We start from the raw sequence: 16,312 nt of genomic DNA on the forward strand, positions 1-16,312 counted from the left end.
AAAACAAGAGTTTGCTCAGCGCAACACAAATGAATACAAACTGCGAGAGTGTGTGAGGGTGTGGTTACATTACTTTAGTCAGTCATAAAGTGTGTCACTCAGCTGTGTTTTGGTTTTGCTGCCACATGAAAACAAAGAAGTCACTGTCTTCACAGCAAAGTCTGTCCAGACTGTGAAAAGCAAACTAATCAACATTTATGAGTCGGGCAAAAGACAGTTAAAACAGTCTAAAACTGGAGGTCTCACAAATATGTTTCGGAGCTGTGGAGCCGTCTTGCTTTGTAGAACATTTCTCTGGAAGCCGCAAGAAGAGAAACCAACACAATCAGTTGATCAGTCACATATTCTTTCAGTCATGGACCGACATGAAGTTAGCTTGTAGCTGCTATTTTACAAACACTAGCTCTGCTGCTGCAAAGACGTTACATGATAAACAGGGGCTTTTATTTCTTTTCTGTGGCAGCAAACGCAAGATGCAACCTTTCAGTAACCTGAGCTGATCTACACACTTTTCTTCTTTAGTTTTCATAAAACAGCCTCCATAACATCATCTGCAGTGGTTTCCACTGTTGTTATTACTCCTCCTTGCTTGCAGCGCACAGCTTGACAAACCTGACTGGCTAAATATTAGTACCCTCATGGTGCTGATTGGTTTGTTATCTTTTGTTTCAAGAAAGCACTGTTACATGTCACAATGCCAGATCAGAGAAACAGCCAACTCAGTGGAGTGGGTGGATGTGGAGGTCTGGACCCTGGCTACATATACTGAAAACTTTGAAGGAATTTGTTTTAAGTTATTTAGCATATTTTTTGGGAAAATGGTGTAATTCCTCGGAATGATTTCCAGTGACAATCTTCACTTCAAGACTATTTTTGGTCTGGAGGCCACACTGGAAGAGTTTATAAAAAAAAAAGAAAGAAAGAAAGAAAAGAAAACACCAAATGAAGTCCAGGTAGAGGTTCCAGGTGGAGGAGGTGTTTGAATGTGCAGAGACATAGAAGGACAGAGCAGCAGCAGAGCAGTCCACACACACTGATGATCCTCTGTCACATGATCCAGAGGAACACACAGGGATGATGGTGTTCAGACTGCAGTTCCTCTCTCAACACATCCACCTTTCCCATCTCTCAGACAGAGATCATCTCCTCCATCTGAAGAGAGAAGACAGACAACGGAGGTCAAAAATCAGTGTTTACTGCTGAAACCATCACAGACTGACTTCAACCCTGTACTGACCTCAGACTCTCCAGTCTATAGTGCGGACTCTCCACAAGGGCAGACAGCTGTTTCACTCCTGCATCCTGCAGCTCATTGATACACAGCCACAGATCTCTCAGATGGGAGGGGTTGGACTTCAGAGCTGAGGCCAGAGAAGCACTGCTGATCTCTGTCAAACTGCAGTCAATCAATCTGAAAAAAAGAATAAATAATGTAACTTTAAAAGACAATTCTCCTACTTGAAATAATTCAGCATTAATAATAATAATAATAATAATAATAATAATAATAATAATAATAATAATAACTTTATTTATATAGCACCTTTACTTTATTAAGTTCAGAGACGAAAAAGGTTTAGAATGTAGAAGTTTAGAAAGTGGAAACTCCAAAAATCTGAATCCGACAGGATCCAAAGGATTGCGAAATAGAAAAAGTGAAAAAGAGCTCTCATTAATATTAATGATATTGATGACAACATGGATACATGCTTGTGACTTCAAAAAAAAACAAAAAAAACAAAACAAAACAAAACAAAAAAAACCCTGACTCAAGATTGCAATTTTTTAGATGGTGCCAAATATGTCAGGATCAGTTATAAAGAAATGTGAACAAAAGACATCTACAAGATTCATTTTAGGAATAATGGAATCATAAAGTCAAAGCATATTTACTTTAAACCAGTTTTCAGTCAGTATTAGCATCATAAAGCCTCATCAAAATGGTGGAAAAAGCAAATACTGAATACAGTATATTTGTTACTGATTTATAGAGAATATTTACTCATTGTATTTATGTAATTAAAAAAAAAACACTGGCTCTGAAGAAGGCCTTCTACCATAGGTTCTCCTTAACGCTTAGAAGTGGAGAATGACAGGAGGTGTTTAAGCTGACACTAAAACCTGCACACTGGTCCTTTCAGAGTTCCAAAGTTAATCATGCAGAATAGGTTCTTCTTGTTCTATGAAGTTTTAAATGTGGAACTTTGCCATATCTAATGGACTAAACCTCTAAAGAAGAGAATAGATTTTAGCATTAATACTAAACTCAGTGTCAATCAGTATAATATCAGTCCTCTGTCTGCAGTTTAGTGTCACCACAATTTCCACATCATATTAATTGCAGCACAGAAGTAAAAAATAGTGTCTGACCTCAGTTCCTCCAGTCTACAGTGTGGACTCTCCAGAAAATCACACAGCAGCTTCACTCCTGAATCCTTCAGCTTGTTGTGCCTCAGGTCCAGCTCTCTCAGATGGGAGGGGTTGGACTGCAGAGCTGAGGCCAGAAAAGCACAGCTGATCTCTGACAAACTGCAGCCCCACAATCTGAATAAAGAATAAATGATTCAAATTTAGAAGACAATGTTTCTGCTTGAAATCATTCAATGCTCCACAATCTGTTCAGAGATGAAGAAAGTTCAGAATGTAGAAGTTTAGAAAACATAAACTCCAAACACTTGAATCCAACAGGATGCAGGTTCAAAACTATAAAATACTACAAGTGACAAAAAGCTGACAACATGCTACTACCTCAATAAAGACAGTGTCTTCTTCTCTTCAACTCTCTCTATACAAACTCCTCTTGTGCAGTTAAATGCAGATAAACATCCACAGAAACTGATTTTATATTCAACTCTACCTCCCAAAATTTCCAAAGATGCCAAATACGACGATTTTAAGTCTTTGCTTTCCTGCAGGTGAGGTTCTTTCTGGCCCAGCAGCCAGTGGCTGTAGTGGTCAGGAAAGTATTTGCATCTGGTTAATTTAGGCCTCAGCTTACTTGGACTTCTTGTTAAACTTCTCCTAAAGGTATAAAAGGCCACCATAGGAACTCATCATTTTACAAAATCATTATGACGTACTGCACATCAGCAAAATATTTCATCCTGGTTGGGTCTTACAGATAATTTTATTCCCTTTCATTGGCTTCAACACAGTACTTTGCTAATTGTATGCAGAACAAAGTTGATGCTTACCACCAACTAGTGATGCCTTGTTGTCCTGATGGCCTAGTGGTCTGAGCACACGCCTTGTAAGTGTATGGTTCAAGGATTAAAGAGCCTCTTGTAGACTAAACTAACAAGGAAATAAGAATCCCAATGTTCACAATCTGACTGGATCACATCACTGCTGCCTGTGGCTACACTGTTTCTTCTTTCTCTTCTCGTGCCCTGAAACTATCTGGGTCTCAGAAATCGTAACAGCTTCAGATTGGCCAGATGGTGGTGCAATAAGAACAGGGGATGTCACAAGAACCAATACTGCGATACCAAGTGGATGCCAAAACTTTGAAAATGTGGCAGTACTCATTCTCATAAATGCTTACAAGTGCTGTAGTCTGCCGTTAAATGCCAAAGGAGGAACAAGAAGAAGACACTGAACAACAGCAACTACACATGTAAGATAACGACATTTGCAGCTGCAGCAACAGCTCTGCTTCAACCCTTCAAACAGAAACAGTCAACAAAAAGGCAGGTTAATAACTTCCAGAAACATTGTATGCACAACATTTATTTTATGTAACTGTGAGGTCTGGGGTTTGAATCCCTAAGTGCAGTAACAGTGTTGTAAGTCATGCAGGTGGGGTGTTTTAAAATCCATCCAACCATCCATTTTCTTCTGATTGTCCAGGGTTGGGTCAGGGTGGCAGCAGTCTACGCAGGGTATTCTAGAGGTTTACTTTAACAGCTTTGCAGCAACTCACTCGCCACTCAGTCACTTCTTTTCAGTTAAATAACAAACAAGGACTATATAATACTCACAATCTGCTTGGACCCTGTCATTACTGCTTGAAGCTGTATATTTAAGGTTTTAAATGTGTAACTCAACTTTGCTCTGCTATTGCCAATGGACTAAACCACTGAAGAAGAAAATAGACTTAAGCATTAAGATACACTGTGTAGATCTGTAAAATATCAGCCTTATATCAGCAGTTTAGTGTCACAACAACTTCCATGTCATATTAATCACAGCACAGAAGTAAAAAGTAGCATCTGACCTCAGAGTCTTCAGTCTACAGTGTGGAATCTTCAGAAAATCACACAGCAGCTTCACTCCTGAATCCTGCAGCTTGTTTTCACTCAGATCCAGCTCTGTCAGATGGGAGGGGTTGGATGTCAAAGCTGAGGCCAGAGAGGCACAGCTGATGTCTGACTGCAAACTGCATTTATCCAGTCTGGAAAAAAAAACAAACACATATGATATAATTTCAAAAGAAAATGTTTCTGCGTGAAATTATTCAATGCTTAATTATCTGTTCATGGCTGAGGAACATTTAGAACGTAGAAGCAGGGCTGTGACGGTTTTTTCTGACTGCAGTGACAAACAACATATTATCAACAGATGGCGGGTAACAGCAAATGCTTTAATAATCACGTTGTATTGGACTTTATTGAAGAATCCTGTCAGAAGCACAGCATAGCTTTTTTAAGGAATAGGGCAGTGTGTAATGTGTGTGGCATGCAAGTGAAGGAGAATGAGCAGCAGGCTGCTGGTGCTCTAAACTTAAACTTAAACTAAGCAGCAAGCTGTCAATCTGGCAATAAATATACAGTACAGATTACAGTGTGTCAGTTAATAAACGCTGCAGCTTCTCAACACCAAGAAAAGTCTTGTCTGTTAAGAACAAATAAAATAGGACTCAACACAACATCCCAAAGTTTCAGAACATACCAAAAGATGGTATTTTATTATCATTATTAATTATTATTATTGGCTGTGAACGTTCAGTTTTGTTTGGCTGCAAATAGGTTGCAGTAATCATTGTGTGTTTCTGCATTATGCAGGATTATTGAATGAAAATAAAAATAAACATACCCCAAACAGTTCAGGAGAAATTTAAATTGGAGTTCCTCCTCCCCGCCACAATAACAGCAGCCATCTGTACACCATGCTGGGCCAACCGTTCTTTTAAACATTATATACAGACGCAGTCACAGTCACCAAAAATGATTTTCAGGCTTGGCAAACAGCAATGTGTATGCTAAATTTACCTATTTGCATCTTCTCCTCCTAGTATTTTACACCATAGAGTAGAAATATCCCATGCATATTCATTAAAGCAGACATACTAAATGGACACTGGTTGTTGTCTTGCACCTTCAAAAGACACAATCCTCAGTGTGCACCCTTAATAGATCAGCTTGCACAATTGTTTGAGGGTGATATCAAGTTTATACATGTTTTTAAACATACAAACCTTTAGAAAATCAGGCCCCTTGTGTCTAGATATTCAGTGTGGATCAGTATAACATCAGTCTGAAGAGACGAATCAGCTCGTACATAAAGTGGTCTGGATACAAGCGCACCAAGGTGAGGCTGAGCCCTAACAGAGTTCCAAGATGATGTGATACAAGCAACGGCTCCCAGGCTGACAACTGTGAAGAAATGGACCCCATCTGAGGCTGTAGAGCAAGTGAAATCTGCTCAGACATGGAGACATTGTTGGTCAAGTGCAACATGGTAAAGATGGTTTTGGTCTGGTGGCAAGTCATCCCACTTGGAAAAAAGCGGAAGAAGTGAAGAGGAAGAGGCGAGTGGATCTGGGCCAGAAGCTTATCTTTCCAGCAGACATCATGACAACAAATATCAGGCCAGACCTGGTCTTGTGGTCTCCCTAACAGAGCACCCTATGCATTGCAGAAGTAACTGTACCTTGGGAGGCTGCAGTGTGTTAAGCATGAGAGTGGCAAAAGTTGAAGTATACACACATAGAAAGTTGAGGCAGAACTGCAAGACTATGAGTATTACCAGTGGATGTGGATTGCAGAGATTTGTGGCCAATTCAGCCACCGGACTCCTGAAAGAGATGGGTGTTTGAGGTTGGTTCCTATGGCCGGGTACAAGGTCACTGTTGGAGGCAGCTGAATCTAGCAGCAACTGGCTTTGGCTGAAGAAGAACAAGACCTGGGCTGTAAGATGACACAAGCAAAGTCTAGAAAGTAGAGAGGGCTACACCTGAGATGCCAGGTATTACCGTTGAGCCCTTTGGAGGTCTCTACTTGATGGGCTTACCTTACCAAACCAAACCAAAGAGGTGCTGATCACTGAAAGGGATATTTACAACAAGTCCTATGAGCTGAACCGCCTTATGTCAGCAGTTTAAGTCACGACAACTTTCACATCATATTAATCTCAGCACAGAAGTAAACAGTAGTGTCTGACCTCAGAGTCTCCAGTCGACAGCGTGGATTCTCCAGAAAACCACACAACAGCTTCACTCCTGAATCCTGCAGCTTGTTGTCACTCAGGTCCAACTTTCTCAGATGGGAGGGGTTGGACTTCAGAGCTGAGCCCAGAGAAGAACAGCTGATCTCTGACAAACTGCAGGACATCAATCTGAGTCAGGAAGAAATTTTGTAGTTAAAAATTATTTACAATCCATTCAGATGTGTTCTGGTTTTGATTGTGTATTTCAACATTAATGTCCATGCCCTTCCCTGAAAGGAATAGACTGACTAAGTTATTTTAATACTGTGGATCATCATCATGTCAGCCTTCTCCAGGCATCATCCAATTGTTGACACACAGGCACAACATTCATACACCTACTTATGTCAGCGCAGATTAAGATGGTGCTGATCTCAGTCAAGAAGAGAACGAGCATATTGATCCTTTCAACAGCTGCATTTGGAAATATGTTTCGATCCCCCTGTGTTCCTTTCTGTGTGTTTGTGTGTGTGTGTGTTCTGAAGGATCAATATCAATTAGCAGACGTGATTTCACACATTCAAATAATCATAAACTACAGAAATATTTCTACTTCAACAAGAACACTTGATCTGTTTTAGACAAATATCAGTGCAGAGGATTTTCTGTATACAGATCTGATCATTTACCAAAATTTAAAATATTATTTACTTACAACTTAATTGTAACTTTATTTACAACAGAGAGTTGATAATTTTCTACAGTTTCTTGAAGAAACAGAAGTTTTTCGTGACTGCAGACTAAATTAAGTTAAAGAAACGTAAATTATGTGTGAACAAAAAATAGGTTCAGCTGTTAATTAAACATATCAGATCTACAGTGGTAACAAAGAATCAGTAAACTGACCCCAGAGTTTCCAGTCTGTAGTGTGGACTCTCCACAAGATCAGACAGCAGCTTCACTCCTGAATCCTGCAGCTTGTTTCCTCCCAGCTCCAGCTCTCTCAGATGGGAGGGGTTGGACTTCAGAGCTGAGACCAGAGAAGAACAGCTGATCTCTGACAAACTGCAGGAACTCAAACTGAAGAAAGAAGAAATTATGTAACATTAGAGGACGATGTTCCTGTAATCATTCAATGTTTTAATAATAAATATAATGTTCAGAGCTGAAGAAGACCTGAAATGTTTGCATTTAAAACATGGAAACCTGAAACATGTGAACCCAACAGGAGGCAGGCAAAAAACTATAAAACACAAACAATGAAATGAAATGTTTAATCAATATGCAACAAAAAATGGTTGGTCCGTGATCCCTCCATTGTTCGTACTGCAGACTAAAAGCAACCGTAGTGTGGAATACACTTATACTGCCACTGTTACTTTATGATGAAATAATTCCCTAAATGCCCAAAAAAAAAAAAAAAAAAAAAAAAAAGCCAAATATATCCAAATGAATTTTGGGCAAATGTGAACAGAAGACATCTTTAGCTCAAACTAATCTGTCAGTATAAGCATCATGTAGCTTCATAAAAATGTTGGAAAAACCAAACACTGAATGTATTTGTTATTGTCTGGTAATTGAAAAAGAGATGATTAATTTCTTGTATTTATGTATTTATTTATTATCATTTAATTAAACAGAAATATGATGTGGAAGAAAAAAAAAAAATCAAGCATTTTAAGAAGTTCAAAGTGAAATATCCTGTAGTTCTTTTCTAGTTATGTGAAGCTTTTAAACGTGTAGCTCAACATTGCTTTGCAACAATCAATGGACTTAACCAGTTAAAAGAAAATAGACTTAGGCAAGAAGCTATTCTGGATCAGTGTAACATCAGTCTTATGTCTACACAACTTACACATCATGGTAGTCCTAGCACAGACGTTAAAAAAATGTGTTAAATAACAAAGAATACCAAGATACCAATATTCACAATATGCTTTTTACTTTTACTTGTCATTACCGCTTGCAGCTATATATATATATATATATATATATATATATATATATATATATATATATATATATATATATATATATGGTTTTAAATGTGTAGCTCAACTTTGCTGTACTATAGCCAATGGACTAAACCACAGAAGAACAAAATAGACTTCAGCATTAAGATCTGCTGTGTGGATCTTTATAATGTCAGCCTTCTGTCTGCAGTTTAGTGTCACCACAACTTTCACATCATATTAATCTCAGCACAGAAGTAAAAAATAGTGTCTGACCTCAGTTTCTTCAGTCTACAGTGTGGACTCTCCAGAAAACCACACAGCAGCTTCATTCCTGAATCCTGCAGCTCATTGTTATTCAGGTCCAGCTCTCTCAGATGGGAGGGGTTGGACTTCAGAGCTGAGGCCAGAGAAGAACAGCTGATCTCTGACAACCTGCAGGAATTCAATCTGAATAAAAAAACATTAACATTCATACACATACTTATGTCAACACAGATTAATACCATGATTATCTCAGTCAAGTCTGTAATAATGATCAAGCCAGACATGGCCTTTCGTTTTTTTGCCCCACAGTATGACTTTTGACTATACAGTGCTGACTGGTAGAACCCTCCTTTTGCTTGACCAAAACAAAAGTTGTCCCAGATTTGTTCCATGATCCATCATCGCCCTCTTGCACAGCTAACTGTCTGGAAAACATGTGAGCCTGCTTTTTGAAATGACGCACTGCACAGTCGAGTTAGCATACTGTGCTTAATACACAGTGGAAAAGAACTGACCTGAGAGTCTCCAGTCTACAGTGTGGACTCTCCAGTCCAGTGCACAACAGCTTCACTCCTGAATCCTGCAGGTTGCGGTTTCTACTCAGGTCCAGCTCTCTCAGATGGGAGGAGTTGGACTTCAGAGCTGCGACCAGGACTCCACAGTGGGTTTCTGAGAGTCCAGAGTTATACAGTCTGTAATGACAAAGAATATAACATTTTATGTACAATGTACAATAGTCACTCAGCACATTACATGAGTGGCTGTAGCTCAGCTGGTCAGCTGCTCAACCTGAGTTGATCAACCATCGATCACAAGGTTTGTGGATTCAAACCTGAGCTCTTCTGTCCTTGTGTCCGTAACTAGAATTACCGCCTCGGAACTGTATTTCACCACCGACCAGTCAAGTTGCAGTTCACATCCATGTAAGTCCATTAATACATTTAGGTAAAATTTTGGCCAAAAACATGTGAGATCACCAAGTGGACAGTTGCAGTATAGAAAGAGAGACAGATCATTTGTGTGTAAAACAGTGGTGATGGATGAGAGCAGCCTGAGATTAAAATATCGTTGGCCACATATTTACATGTTTCTGCTTGTTGATTAGGGATATAGATTAAGTATTACCTTTTTACTCGTGACTTACAGTTACGAGTGTAGTTGTTGTCAGTCCGTTCTATCCCTCTCCCTCTTTTAGTAATTGAGTTACTTGGAGAATTGTTTCAGCCCTACTATAAACACAAATATGATCTAGATAAACTTTTTCAATAAGTAGGTTTAAAAACTTGACATCCTTTATCATGTGCTAATTTTGTATCGTACAGTTGTTTTAATTGTATATCTTTACCCTGATACTGATGGCTTCAGATTTACATTGCTTTATATTGTGGATAATCACAACAAGACTTACAGAGCCTTTCTGCAGTTCCTCACAGCTGGAATCAGTCTCAGTCGTCCCTCCTCTGTTGTGTTGTACTTCTTCAGGTCCAACTCATCCAGTACCTCCACTGTCATCTGCAGCATGTAGGCCAGAGCTGAGCACTGGATCACTGAGAGTTTCTTCTCTGATCTGTTCTCTGACTTCAGGAACTCTTGGATCTCCTGATGTACTGAGCGGTCGTTCATCTCCATCAGACAGTGGAAGATGTTGATGCTTCTGTCAGGAGGGGTCTGAGACATTTTCATGCCCTTCAGGTTTTTGATGACTCTCTGGATGATTTCTGGACTGTTGTCTGTCTGACCCAGCAGGCCTCCTAAGAGTCTCTGGTTGGACTCCAGAGAGAGGCCATGAAGGAAGCGGACAAACAGGTCCAGGTGACCATTTTTACTGTCAAGAGATTTCTCCATGTTGCTGTACAGGAAGTCATCTAGGGGGTCATCATCATCCCAAACTTCCAGGAAGTCCTTCAGTACCTGTGTGTTCCTGTTGGTGTAACAGTGGAACATGTAGACTGCAGCCAGAAACTCCTGAACGCTCAGATGAACAAAGCAGTAGACTGTTTTCTGGAAGATCACACTCTCTCTTTTGAAGATCTCTGTACAAACTCCTGAGTACACCAAGGCCTCTGTGACATCCAGACCACATCGCTCCAGGTCTTCTTGGTAGAACATGATGTTTCCTTCCACCAGCTGTTCAAACGCCAGCCTCCCCAGCTTCAGAAGAACTTCCCTGTCAGCCTCCATCAGCTCCTGTGGACTCGTCTCATGTCCCTCATGGTACTTGTTCTTCTTCCTCTTTGTCTGAACCAGCAGGAAGTGTGAGTACAGGTCAGTCAGGGTCTTGGGCAGCTCTCCTCTCTGCTCTGTAGTCAACATGTCCTCCAGAACTGTAGCAGTGATCCAGCAGAAGACTGGGATCAGACACATGATGTGGAGGCTCCTGGATGTCTTGATGTGTGAGATGATTCTGCTGGACAGATCTTCATCACTGGACCTCTTCCTGAAGTACTCCTCCTTCTGGGCGTCAGTGAAGCCTCGTACTTCTGTTACCCTGTCAACACATGAAGGAGGGATCTGATTGGCTGCTGCAGGTCGAGAAGTTATCCAGATGAGAGCTGAGGGAAGCAGATTCCCCTTGATGAGGTTTGTCAGCAGCACGTTGACTGATGACTTCTGTGTGACATCAGACACAACCTGACTGTTGTTGAAATCCAGTGAAAGTCTGCTTTCATCCAGGCCGTCAAAGATGAACACAAGTTTACAGACAGCCAGCTTCTCTGCTGTGACCTTCTGTAATGTTGGATGGAAAACATGGAGCAGACTGAGAAGACTGTACTGCTCATCTTTGATCAAGTTCAGCTCCCTGAACGAAAGCAGAATCAGCAGACTGACATCTTGGTTTTCCAAACCCTCTGCCCAGTCCAGAGTGAACTTCTGCACTGTGAAGGTTTTTCCAACTCCAGCGACGCCGTTGGTCAGAACGACTCTGATGTGTCTCTGTTGGTCAGGTAAGACTTTAAAGATGTCCTGGCACTTGATTGGAGTCTCATGGAGGGTCTCCATCTTTGAAGATGCCTCAAGTTGCCTCACCTCATGTTGGGTATTAACCTCTTCACTTTGTCCGTCTGTGATGTAGAGCTCAGTGTAGATCCTGTTGAGGAGGGTTCCACTTCCTGTTCCATCAGTTCCTTCAGTCACATGTTCACATCTCGTCTTCAGACTGATTTTATATTCATCTAAAACCTCCTGCAGACAATGACTCACTAAAAAAAGACAGAGACAAAACAAAACAAAAAAATAAAGACAATCTGCTGATTATTGTCATCGATGAAAAAGGATCAGTACAATAATAGACAAGTAAAGGCTATAAAATCGAGTTTTGGAAAAACATCAGAAATGATTCTAGTTTCCTTTGTTTGATTGACAGCAGAGACAACAGGTTGAGCTTCAGCAGCTCATCTGCAGGTCTTCATCTAAAGAACTTATTGACTGTTCCCTCTTCAATGCAACATGAGAACACATCAAAATACATCAAATTTCAGTTTGTTTTGCCGTAAGTGCAGTATATTTGAGTGTTGGAGAAAGTGTATTTTTATGTGTAATCTGCAATAAATATTTCAAGTTAAAAGTTCTTGCTAGTACTCTGTTGTCATCAGTTCAGTTAAAAAGGGTTAAAAGGGTCATTGCATCTTTTTGTATGAATGATAACGTTAAATCATTTTCAAATTTAAACTTTAAAATACAGAACAAGGCATTTCAGTTGTGATTGAATATATTATATTATTATATTGTAATGATTATAAAGGGTATAAGTAATTGTATTCTAAAACAGGATATCAAACTTTTCACAGCATGTTTTGGAGCTACAGTGTATGTAAGTAAAGCTTTTGTTAACCATCAGTTGGCCTTCATCCAGTCTGGGATGCTACACAAGTTGCTTCACAAGAAAAGATTTTTGTTGGCTTGCATTTACGAGTCGTAGCAGCTGGGAATGTTGAGTCTACATTAAAAGCAAATAAAATTGAGATATGACTAAAATAACAATTTGACTGTTGACATGCCATGGTGTTTTACACAAGATAAAAATGAATAGAATTAGTATTGTCATTATTTAAAATGCAAACACTTCTTTATTTTACATGGACTTATGTAATGTAATGAAATGTAGCAGGATACATTTTCGAGATGTACAGTCTTACTTTGTTCAGCGCTGCTCTGACTGTCTGTCTGCAGTCCAGGTCTTGTTCTGGATCTTTTTCCACACTGGGGACAGGAGGAGTCTCCTGATGAACCAGACTGGTCCCAGTATGAGCTGATGCATTGTCTGCAGAACCAGTGTCCACAGCTGGTGGAGACTGGATCCTTCAGGACGTCCTGACACGACACACAGCAGGACGGCTGCTCCTCCACAGAACCATGACTCCTCCTCCTCTTTCTGTGAAGACATGTCTTTATCACTAAAATCATTTGCTGATTATTGTATAAATATCAGGATTGGGATGAAACTGTCTAGAAGCTCACAGTGAACAGTGAAGGTGTTCATACTTTTCTGTTTAAATTCAGCTTCCTGTCTGTCGTCCTGTCCCCTGCTTTCATTAAAACTAAATAATTGTTTTTCCTGTCTGTCTTATTATACATTTAGTGATCTGCCCATAGTTTGTAATTAATACAAACTCAACTGCAGCAGCTACTTCACAGTAAAAGTTCCCCATTACAGAGAGCCGATGATGTCCTTCAGTCACTGTGGGAAGGTTAGCCTGAGTTAGTTAGGTGGTAGACCTGCAGTCTGGGACACAGCATTGAACAGCGGGGTCACAGATTCAAGTCCAGACAGTTTGTTTGTATGTCTTTCCCTTTATGTTGTCTGTCAGTCTTTACTGTCAACTATTAAAGTACAAAGCAATTCAAATAGACAGAACAACAGAAGTCAAACAAAAGTGGCTCAAATTTACATTTGATCATTTTCCGTCTTTTTTTATCCTCTGATACTTACAAGAAGTAGGAGGAAGGACATTTTGTGAAGTGAATCTGAGCTCAAAGGTCCACTTACTAATATTTCAAAGCAACAGATCTGCTACAGAAATGAGATGTTTGAAACAGTATCTGCACCAACAGCTCTGCATCATGAATAGAAATGTTTCAGTGCAGCGTTTTGTCTTCATCCTCAGTGCATCATCCTCCATCAGGTCAGTTTACAGTATTAAAAAAAACAGTCTCTTACTGTGTGTGTGAGCGTCCAGGTTCATTACTGAAGTGTAAAGGAGGCTCTCTGGACTGGTCACTCTTCACAGACAGACAGCTGGACACTGGAGACTCTGCTCTCTGTCTGTTGGACTGAACTCTGCAAACACCGACATGTTTTTATTCAGACCACATGAATCCTTGATAAAGTGTCTGATCACAGTTATTAATGAAGCTCTAAATACACAAACTGCTGCTGTGTTAGTTCTCCTACATTAGAGAACAACTATTCTAGATGACTGACAGCAATATAAATGTTATTCACAGTCTGCAATTTCCTGCATTTGGCAGCTGTAGTTGTTTCTTTTAACCTGGATTACGATTAAGATATTTATTCTTATCTGTATAATATCATAGTTTGCTCTTTGTTTATAAAATGCTCTGCTGCCAGGAGACTTGTCCATGTTTGTGATTGGTCAAACACTCAAAAAAAAAAAAAAAAACGCCCCCTCTTACATGAACACACTCATGTGTAGATTGGGAAACCTTGGCTTGACTTACTGAGCTGATATCCACTGTCATGTGACCTCTTAGCCTGATAATTTTTTAGTGAAGCCAGATATAACATAATAATGTAACACAAGTATGTTGAACTTATTAATGTTTAGAGCAAACTTCACCAATTTTCAGCCAGCTTTGTATTATTAGAATGTGAGTAGTATGTGCAAATGAATCATTGCCTGCACTCAGATCTGCCCCATCAGCTGCAAGCAAAAGTCCTTCAGGTGGTATAAAACATCTGACAGACTGTTGCCAGCTCTCAGGATCCTGCCTGAACTACAGACTGACAGACCCATGAAGAGTGGGCGTGTTCCTTACTGATGCTTCAAAACAACAGATCTGCTGTTAGAAGCAGTATCTGCACCAACAGCTCTGCATCATGAAAATAAATGTTTCAATGCATCATCCTCCATCAGGTCAGTTTACAGTATTAAAAACAGTCTCTTACTGTGTGTGTGAGCGTCCAGGTTCATTACTGAAGTGTAAAGGAGGCTCTTTGGACTGGTCACTCTTCACAGACAGACAGCTGGACACTGGAGACTCTGTTCTCTGTCTGTTGGACTGAACTCTGCAAACACCAACATGTTTTTCAATGACATTATTCCATCTCACGGCCTGAGATCGTGCAAAACTTGACTGTAGATGATTTTTTTTTTCAGGATGATCGGCCCAACAGTCTATGACGAGTTTGTGGAAACATTTTGATAAAAATATGAAAAAGTCATTTTAAAGAAGACTAATTGAGAAGAGATGCAGATGAATTGAATGATTTAAAAGGTGAAAGAATTTCCAGTCTCCACCAAGTCATTTAAGAAAACTGCAAAAATGTAAACTTCATTGTTGTAGCGTCACCCTGAGGTTACTGAGGCTGTCCTGCATATTTCCACGATCCCGGTGGAAAAAATTAAGAAGACAAAGAAAAAAGAGACAGAAGGAAAAAGAGAAAAGAAAGAAAGTCCCGCCTCACACACAGAAGTCTGTCTGTTTCACTGTTTCTGTCTGTTGAATTGGGTCACTGTAACCTCTGAAGGTTCTGGCACTAATCCAGCGTTGGCAGACAGTGCAGGCTGACACGCTTCACGTCCTATCTTTGGAGCACAAGGGAACACCGCAGCCCCACCAGTCTTTCTCTGGTCAGACAGCACCTTTAAAAATATCTGTGCCTCTCTCCTGCACAGACAGACCAGTTTTTATGAAAAGTCCATCTTTGAGTGATGAAGTTTCCCTTTAAATGTACTGTTCTCTCCCAGAGAGACAGAGGAGTGTGAGGGTAAGTGTAGAAAAAAAAAAACTTTCTGACATCATGAAGCCTAATGCTACTCTACAATTAGAACATATTATGGCATAATTTTACCAGCAAACACTGAATGAGTTAGTAGCAGTTCTCTTACTGTGTGTCTGAGGGTTCAGGTTCTTTAGGATCATGTTTGGACTGTTCGTTCTTCATCAGCAGACAGACAGATCCTCGAGCTGCGTCCTCTTCTTCCTCCACATCACTCATCTTCTAGTCTAAAGTCAGTCTGGGATAAAACACAACACTGACAGTGAGCTCAGAGCATTACACAATGACAATAAACAACACACACACACACACACACACACACACACACACACACACACACACACACACACACACACACACACACACACACACACACAAACACACACACACACACACCCTGCCTCAGTCTTCAGTTTTCCTCCCTCTGCACTGCTGTCCATTCAAAATGGCTGAACAGACTGAACACTCTCACTTTCAGGGTCCCTGTTGCTATGAGCCTGGTCACATGGTCAGTGTTGCTCCTCCCCTCTCCATTTACAGGAAATCACATGTCTCTCTCTCTGTGTGTGTGTGTGTGTGTGTATGGAATTAAAATTAGTTTTTGTTATAAATATCCCTTTCAACAACCAGCACCCCCTTGATTTCATGAATGACGGTGGGGAGAAATCACTTCACTGGGGACATCGGGTTGAACTATGTTGAAATAAGTGTCTGCATGAAGAAAATCGAAATTCATCTGGTAGGTTAACATCACTTTAGAAACTAG

At 40.1% G+C, this 16,312-nt stretch overlaps 2 protein-coding genes across 3 annotated transcripts; both read right to left on the minus strand.

Annotated features, from left to right (window-relative positions):
• Positions 1 to 330: 330 nt before the first annotated feature.
• Positions 331 to 5,408, minus strand: LOC146307889 (ribonuclease inhibitor-like). The gene is made up of 5 exons (XM_084747379.1): positions 5,035 to 5,408; positions 4,217 to 4,393; positions 2,371 to 2,544; positions 1,238 to 1,411; positions 331 to 1,152 (listed from the first exon to the last, which is right to left on the minus strand). The coding sequence occupies exons 1-5, from the start codon at positions 5,133 to 5,135 to the stop codon at positions 1,140 to 1,142; spliced, it is 639 nt and encodes a 212-aa protein (XP_084603505.1). The 5' UTR covers positions 5,136 to 5,408; the 3' UTR covers positions 331 to 1,139.
• A 1,823-nt stretch (positions 5,409 to 7,231) lies between these two features.
• LOC146307890 (NLR family CARD domain-containing protein 3-like) lies at positions 7,232 to 15,784 on the minus strand. Of its 2 annotated transcripts, XM_084747321.1 has the most exons (8): positions 15,656 to 15,784; positions 14,713 to 14,832; positions 13,744 to 13,863; positions 12,722 to 12,957; positions 9,994 to 11,785; positions 9,101 to 9,277; positions 8,595 to 8,768; positions 7,245 to 7,446 (listed from the first exon to the last, which is right to left on the minus strand). In XM_084747321.1, exons 1-8 carry the CDS (start codon positions 15,763 to 15,765, stop codon positions 7,260 to 7,262), a joined length of 2,916 nt encoding a protein of 971 aa, XP_084603447.1. In that variant the 5' UTR covers positions 15,766 to 15,784; the 3' UTR covers positions 7,245 to 7,259. The 2 variants fall into 2 exon arrangements, with proteins under 2 accessions (XP_084603448.1, XP_084603447.1); XM_084747322.1 differs by lacking the exons at positions 13,744 to 13,863; positions 14,713 to 14,832 and having other exon boundaries at positions 7,232 to 7,446; positions 15,656 to 15,780.
• Positions 15,785 to 16,312: the final 528 nt, after the last annotated feature.

The sequence above is a fragment of the Lutjanus erythropterus genome, chromosome 21 (assembly GCF_056507025.1).
Source record: "Lutjanus erythropterus isolate fLutEry1 chromosome 21, fLutEry1.hap2, whole genome shotgun sequence".
Lineage (NCBI taxonomy): Eukaryota > Metazoa > Chordata > Actinopteri > Lutjaniformes > Lutjanidae > Lutjanus > Lutjanus erythropterus.

Coding starts and splice junctions, on each gene's coding strand:
- LOC146307890 (XM_084747321.1), bottom strand. CDS start 15,765: ATGAGTGATGTGGAGGAAGAAGAGGACGCAGCTCGAGGATCTGTCTGT. Junction 13,864..14,712: donor CCTGGACGCTCACACACACA/GTAAGAGACTGT, acceptor CGGTGTTTGCAG/AGTTCAGTCCAACAGACAGA. Junction 9,278..9,993: donor AGGAACTGCAGAAAGGCTCT/GTAAGTCTTGTT, acceptor TTGTCATTACAG/ACTGTATAACTCTGGACTCT.
- LOC146307889 (XM_084747379.1), bottom strand. CDS start 5,135: ATGTTTAAAAGAACGGTTGGCCCAGCATGGTGTACAGATGGCTGCTGT. Junction 4,394..5,034: donor TTTCTCCTGAACTGTTTGGG/GTATGTTTATTT, acceptor TTTTTTTTCCAG/ACTGGATAAATGCAGTTTGC. Junction 2,545..4,216: donor TGTAGACTGAAGACTCTGAG/GTCAGATGCTAC, acceptor TTCTTTATTCAG/ATTGTGGGGCTGCAGTTTGT.